General features: G+C 43.5%; 1 protein-coding gene across 1 annotated transcript in view; it reads left to right on the top strand.

Annotated features, from left to right (window-relative positions):
* The window catches only part of PDE8B (phosphodiesterase 8B), a 1,129,923-nt gene that overhangs the window by 792,033 nt on the left and 319,418 nt on the right, over positions 1–18,472 (top strand). The window contains exon 9 of the mRNA XM_086960753.1: positions 2,119–2,259. Coding sequence (XP_086816879.1) covers positions 2,119–2,259 — 141 coding nt within the window. The remainder of the gene's footprint in view (positions 1–2,118; positions 2,260–18,472) is intronic.

Raw genomic sequence — 18,472 nt, 5'->3', positions numbered from 1 at the left:
TGCCTCTTTTTTCTACACCAAAGTAGATGATATCTACCAGGCGTTCTCTTCCAAATCACCTCCGGGTACAATCTCATCTACCACTCTTCCTCTAGCTAACACGTTCCCTTGCTTCCAACCTGTCACCCCGGACCAAATAAAAAACACCCTATCTACGATTAAATCAGGATCACCCCTGGACCCCTGCCCTCTATCTGTACTCAGACCGGTAATGGATGCCATCATACCGGCACTCACGCAGGTTTGCAATTTAATATTGCTGTCAGGCAATTATCCGGACCCCCTTAAAAACACTTTACTAAAACCTCTGTTAAAAAAACCCTCACTGGACAAAAGTGAGTTAAAAAACTATCGACCAATAGCTAGTCTACCCTTCATGGCGAAGATGATTGAAAAAATCATGAATACCCAGATTTCCGAGTTTATTGAAAAACACCAGCTCCTCGACAACACACAGCTTGGGTTCAGAAAACATCATGGGACAGAGACAGCCTTGATTAAAGCCGCTGATGATATCAGGGTAATCAGGGACCAGGGTGGCACTGCCATACTGGTTCTGCTAGATTTATCAGCGGCTTTCGACACGGTCGACCACAACACCTTGGTCGACCGTGTCCAGGGACTTGGCATCTGCCACACTGCCAAAAACCTAATAGCGTCCTTCCTAGCCAAAAGAACGCAGGCTGTCATTCTGGGACCCTTTCAATCAGCCCAACTCTCTGCTCCTTGCGGAGTTCCTCAAGGCTCATCCCTGAGTCCGACACTTTTTAACATTTATGTGTCGGACCTTGCTAAGACCATCAAAGCACATGGGATGAGCCTTACCTCTTACGCCGACGACACCCAACTAGTGTTGGTGATTAAAGGGGATGGAGAGCAAGTAGCGGAAAAATTTAAGAAAGGGCTCCTAGATATAGGAGATTGGATGGCTACAAATTGTCTAAAGCTAAACTCGGAAAAAACCGAGGTACTCATTTTTGGTCCACTCTCTCCAGCTTGGTCCACCTGCTGGTGGCCAGAGACCTTCGGTACTCCTCCTACTCCCACCTCGAAGGTTAGGAACCTCGGTGTCATCTTTGATGATGGACTAAATTTCATGAACCACGCCAACAAAACAGTATCTACAGCACATTTGAAATAAAAAAATGATTCGGAAAATACGCCCTTTTCTCCCTGACTCTGCCATCAAGACACTGGTTTCTGCCCTTGTCATTTCATCTTTGGACTATTGCAATGGGCTATTCCTCAATGCCCAAACTAGAGTAATTGCAAAACTCTAAACAATACAAAATGCGGCAGCTCGCCTTCTTACCAGTAAAACAAAGTTTGAATCCATCTCCAAAAACATAAAAGATCTTCATTGGCTTACTGTGCAAAAAAGAATTCATTTCAAATCCCTCTGCATTGTATTTAAAACAATCAACAATCAAGGACCACATTTTCTAAGAGACCAATTACAATCTTACAAACCCACAAGAGCTTTACGATCAGCCACTCTTAGCCAACTGGTCGTCCCTCGCACCAAAACAGTTACCTGGGGTGACCGACGCTTTCTGGTGGCGGCCCCCAGACTCTGGAACACCCTGCCCCTTAACATCAGACAAAGTGTCACACTGCTTGAGTTCCGTAAACTTTTGAAAACCTGGCTGTTCTCTCATTAATCTTTTCTTTCCTTCCCTCACATCTGTCTAACTAACTGGCTTACCTCCTCACATTTCCTGAATTAATATTGGTTTTTAGCGCCAAGACGCCTACGGGTATATGCAGCGCTTTACAAATATTAAAAATAAGTAAATAAATAAATAAAACAAATTGCAATTCAGTAACATGTTATCGATTTGCAATTCATGCTTTTGCACAGTTAAAAGAAAATATTTGCGGTCGCAAGCATCCCGATTCTGCAAATCAGCCAATTTCCGACTGCAAACATGCTTTATTCATATGGTCCTAGAATCCATAGATGGTTTGCATATTCACTATGATTGTCAAGGGGTATACCACCTAACAATTGTTCTTTCGTGTAAATAAGCATACACGTAATTGAATTGAGAATATTATTAACAAGTAATGATGACTCTTTCTCACTTTTTAATCTCAAATTATTTTTTCTTTATTTAGTATGTAAATCCAGCCTTTGAAAGAATGATGGGATATCATAAAGGAGAGCTGATTGGAAAGGAACTTACAGAATTACCAAAAAGTGACAAAAACCGTGCAGACCTGCTCGACACAATAAACATGTGTATTAAAAAAGGAAAGGTATGTACTAAATATATACATGAGCTGTAATAAACATACTGCAACTTCAACAGAAAGCACTTTATATTTGTCATGTTTCCATTAAATGTTCATTACAGAGTATGACTTTGCTTTTTGACTTCCATTTTGGTTATTGGGAATGCAAGCAATTCTCTATTCCCCATACATGACTCACATAATATTCTTTTCAGGCATTTGCAAAAGTACATTTTCTAATTGTTGTTAGCTAAAACTATCCCAAGTGTTTACAGAGACTTGAGTCAGATAATGCACCTTTTAGTCAAAACCGCACTTATACATTACCAGTAATGCCATTAAGAGGAAAGAAAATGAGCACTGCATGCTTCTAAAAGCTTTACAGATGTGGTTATATCTCAAAAAAAGGTGTTCGCTTTTTTTAAACAAAAAGTTACCCTGTTCCATAGTAAACCCTAAAATGCATGTAATAAAGAATGAAGCACTGACCATCATTTTAGAAATGTTGACATCCTAGCTGCAAACGATCAGCTATGTTACCAACCCTTTCCACATATATATTCGTGGAGATGCGATAGGTGGCGTACTCCTGCTGCAACTCGCGTCTCAACGCAGCCCTCTTCCCAAGTCTTTCTGGGGCGAGTATGATGCATCTTTGGCGGGAGAGGAAGGGCTAACAGATTGCTGCAATCAAAACTTACCCTGCGGTGACACGCACACCAGTATAATATTTGGTCACATCGCTGCTCCACATGGGGGAGTGGCCTGCAGTGACACTGGAAGCATCTTCATCCTGGGTCTCCTTCTTCCTTTTGCGAGGCCTTCTAGGAGCTAAGAGGTACCTGTTCCAAGTTGGCAGCCTTGAAATTCTTCATTACTACCCTTTTCCAGTCTACGATAACAAGACACAGATTCTCGATGTGACAGCTTTTCCCCTATAAAAAGGAGGAAATCCATTTGCTCCAAGCCTCGTAACACATTGAGTAGTGTATTTTGTGTTCCTTGCCTCTGGTTCTTTTTCTGGTGACTTTTCTCCTGCAACCATGCCCGTTTTATCCCTCCATGTTCCTCTCTGCGCAGCCTATAGATCTCACCGCCTCCTGTCTTGTCTTCGGTTCTTCCTCAGCAGTGCACCAATTCCTTGACCCAGTTCTCTTCAAAGGCCACTTCCACAAACTACATGCTTTTTTTGCCTCTGTAGCTTTTTCTTCCTTGGGACTCCTTTCTGAAGGTACTACTTGCTTGCAGCTCCGGTCGGCAGTAGGAATTCCTGCAGGGTGGTGACATGGGAAGGGGGAGGGGCAGGGTGGGGGGTAGTAATGTATGGATTACGGAGTTTAACAGGTAAGTAAACATATAAATAAATACAACTAATTTTGTTGCATGCACTGCATCGCATTTGGTGATGCAGTGCGCACAACGAATTTCGTTTTATTTATTTATATGTTTACTTACCTGTTAAACTCCGTAATCCATACATTACTACCCCCCAACCTGCTTCTCCCCCTCACCACGTCACCGCCCTGCAGGAACTCCTACTGCCGACCGCGGACACTTGCGTGATGTACACTTGTCAGCAGCATCATGGCTACTGGAAAGGGTCACCTTTTCCTCATGCTGAACACGTCTGTGAAGATCAGGCCAACAAGGGCTGAAAGTAACATCAAGAATTTATCCAGATGCCGGCCTGAGTGACAGTAGGTTAGATTAGGGCATTTGTTTCATGTTAAAAAGAATGAAACGTTGTTTCAGGGCACTGGTCTAAATGATCACTGCCAGAAAGTTTAGAACAGGGTCAATAAAGAGGGGTTTCAATCTTTACGACCAAGGGAGTATGATGGCAGCTTTTCACTGCCTCACCAGCACGAAAAGGCAGTCGGAAGCTGTCTCTGGGGGCCCCCAGCAGAGCCCCATGGGTGTGAGGCTGCCGGATGGTGGCCTGGGTGCACCTATGGTGCCCCTCCGTTGATCCCTGCACCCTGTGGCAGGCACCTTGGGGTGCCGGCCACAGGGTGCAGGGATGAACTGCACCCCTACTTTCAACAATGCAGGCATGCATTCTGCTCGGAATGCATGCCTGTATTGTTAAGTATACAAATGCGACCGAACCCTGTTTGATCGCATCTTACTAGCAGGGCTGTAACGGACGACAGCAGGTCGGTCGGTTACAGCTCCTGGCCGATGTCGGACGGACTCACGTCCGTCCGACATCGGAATTGGCCCCTTAGAGTAGCCTTCCACCAGGGTGTCTTATGTCATTTCTATTTCTTTTTTGGTACAGGATAATCTTGCTGACACAGACCACTTGAGCTCTCTTTGAAATAACCTAATCTATAAGAACTTCATGATCTTTTACATTCATTAACCCCTTCCACTCTGATGACGAGCTGGGCTCGTCATGGCGTAGCCTCCTCGCACGCTGATGACGAGCCCAGCTCATCACGTAACATGCGATTTAAAAAATCTCAGCGCGCGAGCGGAATTCCACTAGCACGCATGAGGTTAAGACAATGGCATTATGTGTGAATATAATTCTATTACTTTATACCCATATAATTATTTGTGTAACAAGTTATTTGATTTATTGGCATATGTTAGCCCCTTCGTGACATAGTAGCCTAGCACTTTCAATAGGCTGCATACTATACATGTTCATCCTTTTATGATTAACAACGTAGTCTTCAAACTAGGGTAAAGATAAAACCTAATCCCTAGAGCAGGGGCGGGTTCTTGGGTTCACTGGCAAAATATCAAAGTTAAAAATATAGAAGTAAAAAAAATATCAATCTAAAAATGTAGAATGTAAAAATATTTGTAAAAACATATTGAGGTAAAAAATATAGTTGTACAAAATATCGAATTTCGTATCTATATATATATCTATACTAATATAATAAAGAGAGAGCCCAAACCTTTGAGGCGGGTAATCTCAGGAACCAAAGCACCAATCACAACACCCAATACAGTATTGGAAAGGGCAGTTGCAGCAGAAGGACATAGGCTATGCAGACGCCCACCATATACATTTAAAAGGTAAAAGAACAGTGCCAACAAAGTAGTCCCTTGTGGGCATGTCTGCGTTGTGCTGATATATATATAAATATACATATATCTATATTCACTGAAAAAATCATAGGTTTTAGCCCATATATAGTTAGGGATTAGCATTTACAAAACCTTAATTTACTCGCACAAAACCATAGAAATTCGCATATATAGTTAGATGCAATAACTATATATCGCGCACCCGCAACCCACTGCTGATGATGTCACATATTACATCATTCATGACATGGTCAGTGACATCACTGATGATATCACTGATGACATCTCAAATGACATCACTGATGACATCTCAAATGACAACATCCAGTGACTGTATGTTTCTGTAAAGTTAAAATATGTCTTACATATTGAAGAATGAGTGGATGTATAAGTGTTTGGATGAAGGATTTAGTAGGTGCATGACTGACTGTATGAGAGAATGATTAAATGTGTCTCACTGAGTGCATGGGTTAGTGACTAAACTGTCTTAATTTGTGCATCATTATTACTGTAGTTCTGTAAACTGCTGCATGTGTTGATCAGTAGCTATATGAGTAACTATATGGGTTATTGATTGGTTGCCCAAATATTTGTATGGGAGACTGAGTGTGTGTGTGGGGGTGGTTGGGAGGTGTGTGACTCTGTGCATAGATGTGTGAGCAGTTGATTCAGTAGATGTATGGGTTCAAAAGTGCATGTGAAAACAGCTGTATGGGCGGTTGACTATCAGCATGAGTGCATTGGTGAGTAATTGGATTTCTCAGTGCTACATGTCAAAGTAAGTACATATGTAAAACACAGTACATGTAAGAGTTGACATATATAAATAACTGTGCATAAGAGCCAGTGAATGTGTGAGTGGCTGTATGGATCATTGTGAACTTGTATCAGGGATTGTATAAGAGAGTAAATATGTGTTAGTATATGTTTGATTAAGTAAGGTGTGTATAACTGTATAGTTGAAGAAATGGAGGTGCGATTGATTCTTTGCATGACTGACTAGGTGTGTGAGTAACTCCATGGATGAGTGACAGTCTGTGAGAGTCTGTTTACACTGATTGCATCTAAGGTTATATTAGAGTCTGAAGAGGTTGATCGTATTATCACATGAATGATATCATCAGTGATGTGATCAGTAATGACAAATGAGATGTTATCAGTGATTTTACAAGTGATGTCATTTGAGATGTCATCAGTGATGTCATCAGTGATGTCACTGACCATGTCATGAATGATGTCATTTGAGATGTCATCAGTGATGTCATCAGTGATGTCACTGACCATGTCATGAATGATGTAATATGTGACATCATCAGCAGTGGGTTGCGGGTGCGCGATATATAGTTATTGCATCTAACTATATATGCGAATTTCTATGGTTTTGTGCGAGTAAATTAAGGTTTTGTAAATGCTAATCCCTAACTATATATGGGCTAAAACCTATGGTTTTTTTCAGTGAATTTCAATGGTTTTTTAATAGCAAATATCAAAAGCTGTCAAATGTCAAGTACGTGATAGGTAAAAACTTTTTCGTGTTTATGCACGCTGATGTGCTTTGAACGCTGCCCCCCCCCCTCTTTTCTCTTAGTAGTACTCTCTCTTTGCAGATAGTGAAGGGTAGTTAATGCAGGCCTTTGCCCCCGTTGTAATCCATTGTGCCTGCTTGTCTCTCCATTTGATTGATTGTTATCCAAGCATTTACTGTTTTAGAATTGATTCTCTTTGGTTCATTCTCTATTTACAAACAAGCACAAAGTCGCAATACTCTGTTTAGTCTTTGCAGATAGTGAAAAATCGTGTAAAAAAACAAAAGTAATCGAGCAAAATCAGTAGGCCACTAATGGGATCTCTTTTTGACCTCGCTAAAATAGAAACATTAGGAACAACCCTTCATGAGAAATACGAAAATAGTGAGATGAACTGAGCTCCACACAATGATGGCTGCAAGACAGCTCGGCTCCGCCACCCACCCCGCCCAAAATAACGATAAACTCTATGCAAATATTATAAATATATAGAACACACCAGCAAAGTAACAGGGTAAAACATTTTATTAAATAACTATTTACATAACTATTTTATACTTTTTGTTGCCTGATCCGGCTAGCTCAGTCGATCGAGCATGAAACTCATGCACTCTGATAGCAAGCGTTGCTGCTGATGCTATGCAGACAAAAACTGGTTTTCAGTTTGTACATTCTTCAAGATTTTTCCATCCAAGGCTGGTTGAGAGTTTGTAGAACGATGGCTTCAGATTTTCAACATACGGTGTGGTGGCGCGGACTGGGAGGGGGCGCTTGGCTCCTGCCCCCTCCCCAAGTCGTGTTGCCCTGGTGTGGCCTAAGATCGCCCCCGACATAGGCGGCCAGCTCCCGGGGTCCGGCGGAACTTTTTGCCTTTTGATGACTCTTCCATTCTGGACCTTGTCCCACAATCCGTTTGACCTGAAGACACGCTGTAGTGGAGCGCCCCTTTACCGTTTCAGTTGCCATTCCGCCCGCTTTTGCTACACTGTGCCTCCTTCGCCATTCAGCTGTTTACCGCCCGCTCTTGCGACTACAGCGTCTCGCTCACCATGTAGTTGAGTTGCTCCCGCTCTTGCGATGCAGCGATAGGCGGCTGCCACAGGACTCTCAAAATGGCGGCCGGCTCTTCAGATTTGGGCGTGGTCCACTAAAATGGCCCTGGGACACCTTGGAACTCGGACGCTTGTCTGCTAGGGCTTGGGCCCCATTCTCGAAAGCGTCCCCTGAGCCTTGAAGATTCTACAAAGGTCTTGTGGGCCCCCGACTCCCGCAGGCTTCTGGTGGGGAGCGGCTGCCATGATTGCTCGTGGAATGGCCACGACTGAGCTACGAGATGGTGGTGCTCTCATGCTGACGCCAGCTTCAGTCTGAAACATCCAGAAACACTGTAGACTACCAATTCGATCAGTTCCGGTAGCGCCCCAACTTGACCCGGTAGGGAAGAACTTGCCCTCCCCTCTTTGACTGATGGTTCTTGTTGCCTGTCCCTTCTGTTGTCATTTAACAGAACTTTTTAGACTGCTGAAAGGGGTTGTGTTCCGACCGCTGGTTGGTGGAGACATTTTGACTATATTCTGGACCTACGTTGTCACGTAATGCGTTATATGACACGCCGCGTTAGCGCACCCGGAAGTGCTCCGGTGCGCGAAGCGCAGCTTCCCGGAAGTGATCCGGGGCGCGGCGCGTAACGTAAGCATAACAGGTCATGTGACTTGTTTATAAAACTTTTCATAGGTTCATTTTACTTTTGTTATTCTAATGATTGGAGTGGAGAAGTGTGGCTCACGGTGTAGAGCAGGCAGACCCGGAAGCTGAGGTCAGACCCGGGACCAGGGTTCAATTCCCGACGCGGCAGGGTCTTGAGCTCAAATGTCCACAGACTCGATAATTCTCGCTTCGGTGCCTGCTCTAATCATGGGTTCTCACTCTGCAACTCTGGGCATTAAGCTTGCTTAATCTCCACAACGGCCCCCCTGTGGCGGGATGCCTGGCTTTCACCTTGGGGATGCCCTGTAGGGGCTATCTCACAGGGAAAAGCCAGGACGGGTTCCCAAGGCAAGCGCCGGGAAACCTCCGGGTAGCTGTGCGCTCAATAAATGCAATAATAATAATAATAATAATGATGAAAGGCTTGGTCATATGACCTAAAAATTACGCTTTTTATTGCTTTCGAACATTATTTTTTCTTAAACATATATGTTATAATGTTCCAGGCTAATGTACTTTCCCGGAAAATTTCCAACTGTCCTGCAAGTAAAATATATTCCTTTTTCTAGCAAAAGGGCGTTTCTTCGTCCCATGACGGAGCCGTTGAGCAAAAGATGCTCGGCCTGCTGTCTTAGTCGCCGATACGCCTGAATATCAGATTCTTATCGATCACTTTATGTTGCAGGAGTAGAAAACACAACAGCCCTTGACCATTTATCTTTACTGCGTTCCTGCGTATTATACCTTTTATCCGTCATGTAATTGGACTGCTTTATTTCACTTGCTTTTTACTGATTCGAAAACAGTGACTAAAATTAAAAACTTTACCAATGTAAATACTACTACCATGTTTTGTTTTAAAAACCTTTATTGTGAAAATGTCAGTATACAAATACGGGCCTATAACCACGTGGGCCGGCCACGGAGCAAACTGGAATCGTATATGATGAGGAGACATTTACACTGTAGAGGAACGTAACGAGCGGGCCATTAGGTTGCAAGAACTAAGGTGTCTAACAGTTGCGGAATCGGTGGACGTACATTTTGTAATTAAAATACGACAGGGCCACTTACAATAAAATTTTATAGATATACATTTGCGGGCAAGTACCATGGGTGATGTTAATTCGAACTTTCAATAGTACAGTAATCAATAACACATCAGAACTTAATATCAATAAGGATGTCGAAATATTCAATCAATTCTCGTCCCCACCCGCCATGTGCTTCAAAACTGCATACGTATCTCGTGATATCAAGGTTGTGCAACCAGTACACAACAAGGAGTTACGAGTCCCATTTATACCGGCGCCATTTTGGGCGAGGCCGGGCAGGTCCAGGATATAGTCAAAATGTCTCCACCAACCAGCGGTCGGACCAGAACCCCTTTCGGCAGTCAAAAAAGGTTCAGTTAAATGACAACAGAAGAGATAGGCAACAAGAACCAACAGTCAAAAGAGGGGAGGGCAAGATCTAAAGCCATTGTTCTACAAACTCTCAACCAGCCTTGGATGGAAAAATCCTGAAGAATGTACAAACTGAAAACCAGTTTTTGTCTGTATAGCATCAACAGCAACGCTTGAGTCAGCTTTGTGTGCAGCCGCCATTTTGATTCAATCAATAGCGTCCCCCTGCACACATTCAGGGACCTGGTCGTGTCTTCAGGTCAAACGGATTGTGGGACAAGATGCAGAAAGGAAAAGGAAAAAAGTTCCGCCGGACCTCGGGAGCCGGCCGCCTATGTCATGGGCGATCTTTGGCCACACCAGGGCAATAGTGAAGCTGCAGCAGGTGCAAATAAGCTTCAGACAGTGTTACAAGCACTGCTCAGAACTCTCAACTATGACACCACCTCCGTGCCATCCGGATCTTGGCGCCTTGTGCTGGTTCCGACCTATTCACACATCGGTCCGCTACTGACACCACCTCATAAGCCAACGGGGCACCCCACGCCGACTTTCGGCGCAGCATTGTAGGATGGCCACACCAGTGCGGCAACTTGCTAGACACCACCTCGGTGCCATCCAGATCTCGGCGCGTTGTGCTGCCTTCGGCCTACTGTAGCCGCAAGTGCGGACGCAACTCAGCTGGATAGCGAGTGAAACACCAAGGGGCGCCCCACTGCAGCCGAGGAGCCTCCATCTTGGGGGCGACGCACAGCATCACATTGCTTTCCAATGCAGTCAGATCCTCAAACAGCCCCCACTGACTGACGCGACCTCACAGGCCAACGGGGCGCCCCACGCCGACTTTCGGCGCAGCATTGTAGGATGGCCACACCAGTGCGGCAACTTGCTGAACACCACCTCGGTGCCATCCGGATCTTGGCGCGTTGTGCTGCCTTCGGCCTATTCGCACATCGGTCCGCTACTGACGCCGCATCACGTGCCAACGGATTTTCTACGCTTTTTATAGCAGCGCGTAACGTAAGCATAACAGGTCATGTGACTTGTTCATAAAACTTTTCATTGGTTCATTTTACTTTTGGTTTCCTAATGATAGAAGGCTTGATCATATGACCTAAAAATAACACTTTTCATTCACATCACCTGGGTGCCGTCCAGAACTCAGCACGTTGTGCTGCCTTGGGACTATTCACACAAAACACAGCTACTGACCATTGTTGCTTCTTTTTTAAAAAAATGTTTAAATGTATTTACTGTTTTTGTTGCGTTGTATATATTTATAAGTTATTAAAATGTTATAATCCTACTACTTTGTTGGAGTGCTATATATTTTTAATGTGACACATAATTGTAAAAACTTTGATGTATAAAGAGGCATCCCTGGAATCTTCCGCTTCAGGCTCGGACCCACACACCCTCACAGTGAGAATCCCCTCCCCAAGCACAATACAGGATGGTTATCAGATAGTAGGAACGCGTGTGGTGTGACTGATCTCATCGGGTGGGGGCCTTGATCTACTGTAACTCCTTTGAAGAGGGGTGATTCTCTACAGCTGGGGCCATAAACTACATCTGCAGGGCTAGGTGATAGCCTGGGACCGGCCTGGACAATCGGACACCGAGGAAGAGGAGTGTCAGAGGGTGCGGTAGTGAATAGGGTGAAAGGGAGGTGTCGGGCGGGCACAGAGTATGATTCTCAGAGAAGAACAGCGCAGATGGGAGGAGGTTTCTGGCCCATGCATGAGAGAGAGAGCGGGGGTGACCAGTGCGTGGGGGAGATGCTTGCGAGGGTGGGGAGCCATGCTGAGGATCGGCGGCGTGCAGAGAGTGGGACTGGTCAAGGCATCTAAAATGGCTGCCGTGCTCAACAAAAGTGTGGCATTGCAAAAAAGGCAAGATGGCGCAGACAATGTTTATCAATAAGGATTAATTTATAACAATTAATTTTAACAAAATATTTAATCACAGTGACAAAATGGCGGTCAACAGTTCCTGATTTCCATCGAATTGAACGTTAACAGACGTCACGCAGCAAAAAAAAAAAAAACGCTCACGAACAGCGCAGATGGGAGGAGGTTTCTGGCCCAAGCATGAGAGAGAGAGCGGGGGTGACCAGTGCGTGGGGGAGATGCTTGCGAGGATGGGGAGCCATGCTGAGGATCGGTGGCGTGCAGAGAGTGGATCTGGTCAAGGCATCTAAAATGGCTGCCGTGCTCAACAAAAGTGTGGCATTGCAAAAAAGGCAAGATGGCGCAGACAATGTTTATCAATAAGGATTAATTTTTAACAATTATTTTTAACAAAATATTTACTCGCAGTGACAAAATGGCGGTCAACAGTTCCTGATTTCCATCGAATCGAACGTTAACAGACGTCACGCAGCAAAAAAAAAAAAACGCTCACGCACAGCCGCTGCCTCCTCAGCCACCCTCAGAAAACATAAGGGGTCAGGATACGTCTCCGGTACCCCCTTATACCTAGTAATTTAATTAAATCGAAACACAAAATGGCGAATTCACGTTTCGCTACCAGTTTGCGGCCCGGTTCGCAAACCGAGAAGCGCTTCTACCGCGAAAAATCAAATTTTTATTATTTGCCCCACGAGACCCTTTAATAACCCCAACATCATTCCTAGGGGGTCAAGAGGGGTCTACCTTGCCCCCTTTCATTAAATTCCCCCTTCGTTTTTCTCCTCCTCTTGTCTCTCGATCCTACCGAGAGACAAGATGGCGGCCGCACCAGACTGTTTAGAATGTTGACAGACACCGGAGAGCCAATCAGCTTCGCTACGCAAAGCTCCGCTAAGCGAAAAGTACGCGATCTGGAGCGCTATCTAGGACGCTGTCACAGATATATCTGTTTTTTTAAACGTTAATTTCTCAAAATCCACTGGAGCACATATATTGAGACCCAGCAAAGGCACATCGGGCTAACAGTCCCTATAATTTTGCCAAGTTTCGTGTAAATCCATTCAGCCGTTCGAGCTAAAAGTGAGGCCAAAGGCCCTATGGAAAAATGAATGGGAAAAACGCGTTTTGGGACCCCCCTTTTTTCTCGGCCCCCCCTTGACGGAACCCCCCCAAATTTTCAGGGTCTGCTAAAAAAAATTTCAGCCGATTCCGTCCACAAACGCCAAAGTTATTAGACATAGAATTTTCAAAAGTTCCATAGAGAAAAAATCCTAACTATATATACCTACTGGCGACCGCCAGTAGGTAATATATATATATATATATTCTCCAGCTCAGGTTGTACCGAAATCCCAGGGCACTCGTGGGCGGGTGCTTCAACGCGCCGGTACCGCGCGTCAATAATCCAAGCTCGCAACTTCGCTCCCTTACAGACAAAGTAGAAGCACTCCAAGGTGGGTGAACAAAACGGTTTTAATCCGGCAACAAAACAGACACGTTTCGGATGTCTAGTCCTTCGTCAGTGTTTAGCACATAGTCAGTGTATCCTGGCTCTTAATCAACACGTCATTGCAGCTATACATGGAAAGCAATGACGGCGCCAAACCTATTACATTGCGTATGTAAACACCGCGGCCATTTTGGAATATATAAATCCAAATATTAAACATGCTATGCGCTCCAAATTTACAGCGCCTAGTTGTTAACACAAATTCAAGCCGTGTATCGCATTGGGCCGCGTAGGGCCGGTGATTGTAGCAAGAATAAAGCCGTGTATCGGCATAGCACCAGCCATCATTGTTACATACCAAAACGAACAAAACCATTTACAGTACTCATATATCATTATCAAATGAAGGGGTTATCATTATTTTCTTACATCATTGAATATGCCCCAACCATATATGATAATGAGGAGATCAGAATTGCTAAATTACATTCCTAATTCTAGGTGAGCAAATAAACAAAGTCAGCAAAACTTTTCAGCAAAAATTTCAGCAACAATATTTTTAGCAAAAATGTCTTTACAGTTACGAAGAATAACATTACACTAATTAGCCAGAAATAACAATAGTCTCATCTTTCCTTTTCCCAAATTAACTGTCATTTCTACACCACTGTTCATGCCTTGGGGAGTCTTGGTATCTAAGTCTATGATGTAGCGTGATTCTAGTCTTCTCAGCTTGAGAAGTCTATCTCCTCCTCTAGGTTGTGGAGGTACATGATCTACGCCCCAATACTGCAACAGATCACATACGCAATGTAATAGGTTTGGCGCCGTCATTGCTTTCCATGTATAGCTGCAATGACGTGTTGATTAAGAGCCAGGATACACTGACTATGTGCTAAACACTGACGAAGGACTAGACGTCCGAAACGCGTCTGTTTTGTTGCCGGATTAAAACCGTTCATCCAGTGATGGTGTCCCGTTTAGCGAATTTTGCACAATATATAGCGGATTTGCACAAAAAAGAAGAAAATACATAAAATTAATAATATATTTTTGTACATGATTTTAATGTGATGTATAGAAAATTGTTGGTTACAGATTTTAATCAATATTTTTATTGGGAATGAATCACGATGAATTAAGTGGAACATCAAATTGAACAGATGAGCCGAGAGGGACATTCTCTTTTAGATCTGTTTTGTTTGTTATTATATATGGTGAACTACCATTTAAGTGTGGTTGAGGTGTTGAATGCACAATCATACTGTCAAACGTAAGCGCTACTTAACCAGGCTGAAGTATGTTTTTTATTTCCACAGGCTGTGGGGTCAGCTGACTATGTACTGGCACTTTAAAGATGATGGGGGTGTAACCGACCATGTTATGTGATCAAGGGACTGAGGTCCCGAAACGCGTCATGGCGGCGTGTTCCGTGCACTAAGGATGAAATAAATCAACTTGCAAAACATCCACTTGGGTCCGGTTTCGTTATTTCCTTTGGAGTCTGACTTGGGGGATTTGGCGAAGTTCGTGGCACATATATACATATTAATATGTTAAATAATAAAATTAATATAAAAATAACGTAGCGGAGGGGTAAAATTTATTATTCCCACTCCAGTGAGTGCAACAGTAGGGAAAGTGTTGGATAGCGGAGGGGTACAAATTACTATTCAAACTCCAGTGAGTGCAGTAGTAGGGAAAGTAATGGATAGCGGAGGGCTAAAATTTACTATTGCCACTCTAGTGAGCACCAACAGTAGGGAAAGTATTAAATAGCGGAGGGGTAAAAATTACTATTCCCATTCCAATGAGTGTAACAGTAGTGAAAGTGTTGGATTGTGGAGGGGTAACATTTACTATATCAACTCCAGTCAGTGCAACAATAGGGAAAGTGCTAGATTGTGGAGGGGTAAAATGTACTATTCCCACTCCAGTCAGTACTACAGTAGGGAAAGCACTGGATTGTGGAAGGGAAATATTTGCTATTCCCACTCCAGACAGTACAACAGTAGGGAAAGTGTTGGATAGCGGAGGGGAAAAAATTACTATCCCACTCCAATGAGTGCAACAGTAGGGAAAGTGTTGGATTGTGGAGGGGTAAAATTTACTACATACACTCCAGTCAGTGGAACAATAGGGAAAGTGTTGGATTGTGGAGGGGTAAAATTTACTATTCCTACTCCAGACAGTGCAACAATAGGGAAAGAGCTGGATTGCGAAGGGGTGATGTGTACTATTCCCACTCCAGTCAGTGCTACCATAGGTAAAGCACTGGATTGCGGAGGGGTAAAATTTGCTATTCCCACTCCAGTCAGCACAACAGTAGGGAAAGTGTTGGATAGTGGAGGGGTACAAATTACTATTCCCACTCCAGTGAGTGCAACAGTAGGGAAAGTGTTGGATTGTGGAGGGGTTAAATTGACTATATCCACTCCAGTCAGTGCAACAATAGGGAAAGAGCTCGATTGCGAAGGGGTGAAATGTACTATTCCCACTCCAGTCAGTGCTACCATAGGTAAAGCACTGGATTGCGGAGGGGTAATATTTGCTATTCCCACTCCAGTCAGCACAACAGTAGGGAAAGTGTCGGATAGTGGAGGGGTAGAAATTACTATTCCCACTCCAGTGAGTGCAACAGTAGGGAAAGTGTTGGATTGCGGAGGGGTAAAATGTACTATTCCCACTCCAGTTAGTGCTACAGTAGGGAAAGCACTGGATTGCAGAGTGGTAAAATGTACTATTCCCACTCCAGTAAATGTAACATTAAGGAGTCGATATTTTTGCACTCTATATTTTATCATCATATTTTTGTGGTCAATATTCTCTCAATGAACCGTATTATGAGGCATCTGTGAACTGCAGTTCTAATCTCAGATTTTAACACCACATTCCATACATGGGTAGTAGCAGCAAATCGGTAGGGGAGATGGCGAGAAATGCACAACATACAAGGGGCAAAATTGCAATGTTACTGCCTAAGGGTTTGGTACCTGAATATCATTGTCAGAATATCATCTGACATAAACAATGTGTCCTAAACACAGTGGCTGCCAATGCATATTAGCAGTGGTGAAGTGAGTGGAGTGGGCGCAGGGTTGGGAGCCCAGGGGGAAGCGTGGGGAGAATACAAAAAAAGAAAGCTTACCTCATGCTGCTTCTGCTATCTTGCACCTCTGATCTTCTCTGCTTACTCATCCCGGAAGACACTGGGAAGAAGTGGAATCCCCATCCAATCCCCATGCTGCTCCCTTGCTGCACGAGAGGAGCGCAGGGATTGGCCTGAGTGGGCTGGGTTGACGCTCTGCTCAGGACAGGGAGTCTGTGCTGGTTCTCCAGGTGGGAGAAACCTAAAAGAGCATGTCTATTAAGATGGCCGGCCAAGCAGACATGCACAGTTTGTAGTGCACATCACTCTTCCCCCTTCCCTTGGCCCGGCCCATCCCCCACATGCTGGCTCAGCCTGCAGCCAAAAAGTAAAACAATATTGTTTCATTTTTCAGCTGCTGGCTGAGTCTGTGGGACAACGCTCCTCCAGCATTGCGGAGGAGCCGCCTCTGCCTAAATAACTTCTACAAAACATATTTTTGTAGAAGATATTTAGGACACAATATTTTTTCTTAGAGGATATTTCCATGCATAACATTCTAGCAGACAATCATGTCAACGATGTAAATATATTCCGATGGAAGTGGAAGAGCAATCAGAAGGTGTGATCGAAAGCACTGCCTGAAAAAAGAGCACAGGCCAGGCACTCGAATGTCAAACAGGGTGCCGTGTATTCATGTGTAGAAGAATTATGTATAACTGCGTAACTATTGGACTGCTAAAACCCAATAATTTCTGCTTTTCTGTAGATCCATTATGAAACCAGCAAGCACACTTGTCGTGAGTTATTTGCCAAACGTTTTGTGAGAAGAACAATTTGATACCTAGTATTTTTCCACTAGTTGATTCTTGAAAGGACTGGCAGAACAACAAACCCTCCATGTTACAATGTAGCTAGATGATTTTAAGGGTAGATGCAAGATTTCACAGTGCTGCTTTCAAGCAGCCTCAACTTAAAACCTGTACCTACTGTTCAGAGCCATGTAGTTGTATAGTTTTTTTTATACTACTATGTTGCCTGGTGGGATAAGTGTGTCAATATGTGCACACAGTAAGAAATATGAATACAACCTATAATTTGCTTTTGAGTATTTTCAAAGATATAAACGGCAAGCAACTATGTGCTAAATGTAAGTTTTGCCTTTTTCAGTGTTGCCAGTTTTTTGGCTTCTGTTGATAATTTCACTTAGATGTTTTTATTGTCTATTTTATTGGTCATAAACACACTTTCTGATGATTAAAATGTAATTGTTTGCAATTGGTTTCCAGCTTTACTATTAACAAAGATTAATTTATCTTTTTATTTGGCTACCTGCTTTCTAACAGTAGGAAAAAACTGTAAATGTACCTATTTTGATTATGCTTCATTTCCTTTAAATTTCCATCTCTTTCATTTTGATGTATTGATTTATTAATCTCATGTCCTTCATGTACTTTACATATCCTCAGACTTCTGTATATATATATATATATATATATATATATATATATATATATATATATATATATATATATATATTACCTACTGGCGGTCGCCAGTAGGTAGTTACAGTTAGGATTTTTTTCAATGCAAAATCTCAACATTCTATTGGGAATAACGTTGGCGCCGGTTGAGGAATCTGCCTGAAAAGTTCCTCAAATTTGCCTCGCGGCGCTCCGGTCCTTCCCTGAACGTTTGGGGGGGATTCGTCAAGCGGGGGCGAGATAAAAGGCAGGGTCCCAAAACGTGTTTTCCCCATGTTAATTTCCATTGGGTGGTCGACCTCACTTTTAGCCCGAACTGCTGAATGGATTTCCACCAAACTTGGCAAAATTATAGGGACTGGTAGCCCGGTGTGCCTTTGCTATGTCTCAAGATATATGCTCCAGTGGTTTTTACGAAAATTAACTTTGAAAAAATATATATTGGGCTACATTTGACTATATATATGTTAGAGCCCAAATGTAGCCCAATATAGCCCAATGTAGCCCAAAGATGGCCACCAGAGACAAAAAAACAAATGTAGCCCAAATATCAGCCAGATGTAGCCCAACTATAGCCCAATGACTGTCCCAGAGTGTTCTAAAGAACAACTAGAGCGCTAA

Source organism: Lissotriton vulgaris, chromosome 3_1, assembly GCF_964263255.1.
Source record: "Lissotriton vulgaris chromosome 3_1, aLisVul1.2, whole genome shotgun sequence".
In the NCBI taxonomy this organism is placed as follows: domain Eukaryota; kingdom Metazoa; phylum Chordata; class Amphibia; order Caudata; family Salamandridae; genus Lissotriton; species Lissotriton vulgaris.
The sequence above is the reverse complement of the archived record's forward strand: the minus strand, read 5'-3'. Positions and strand labels throughout refer to the sequence as shown.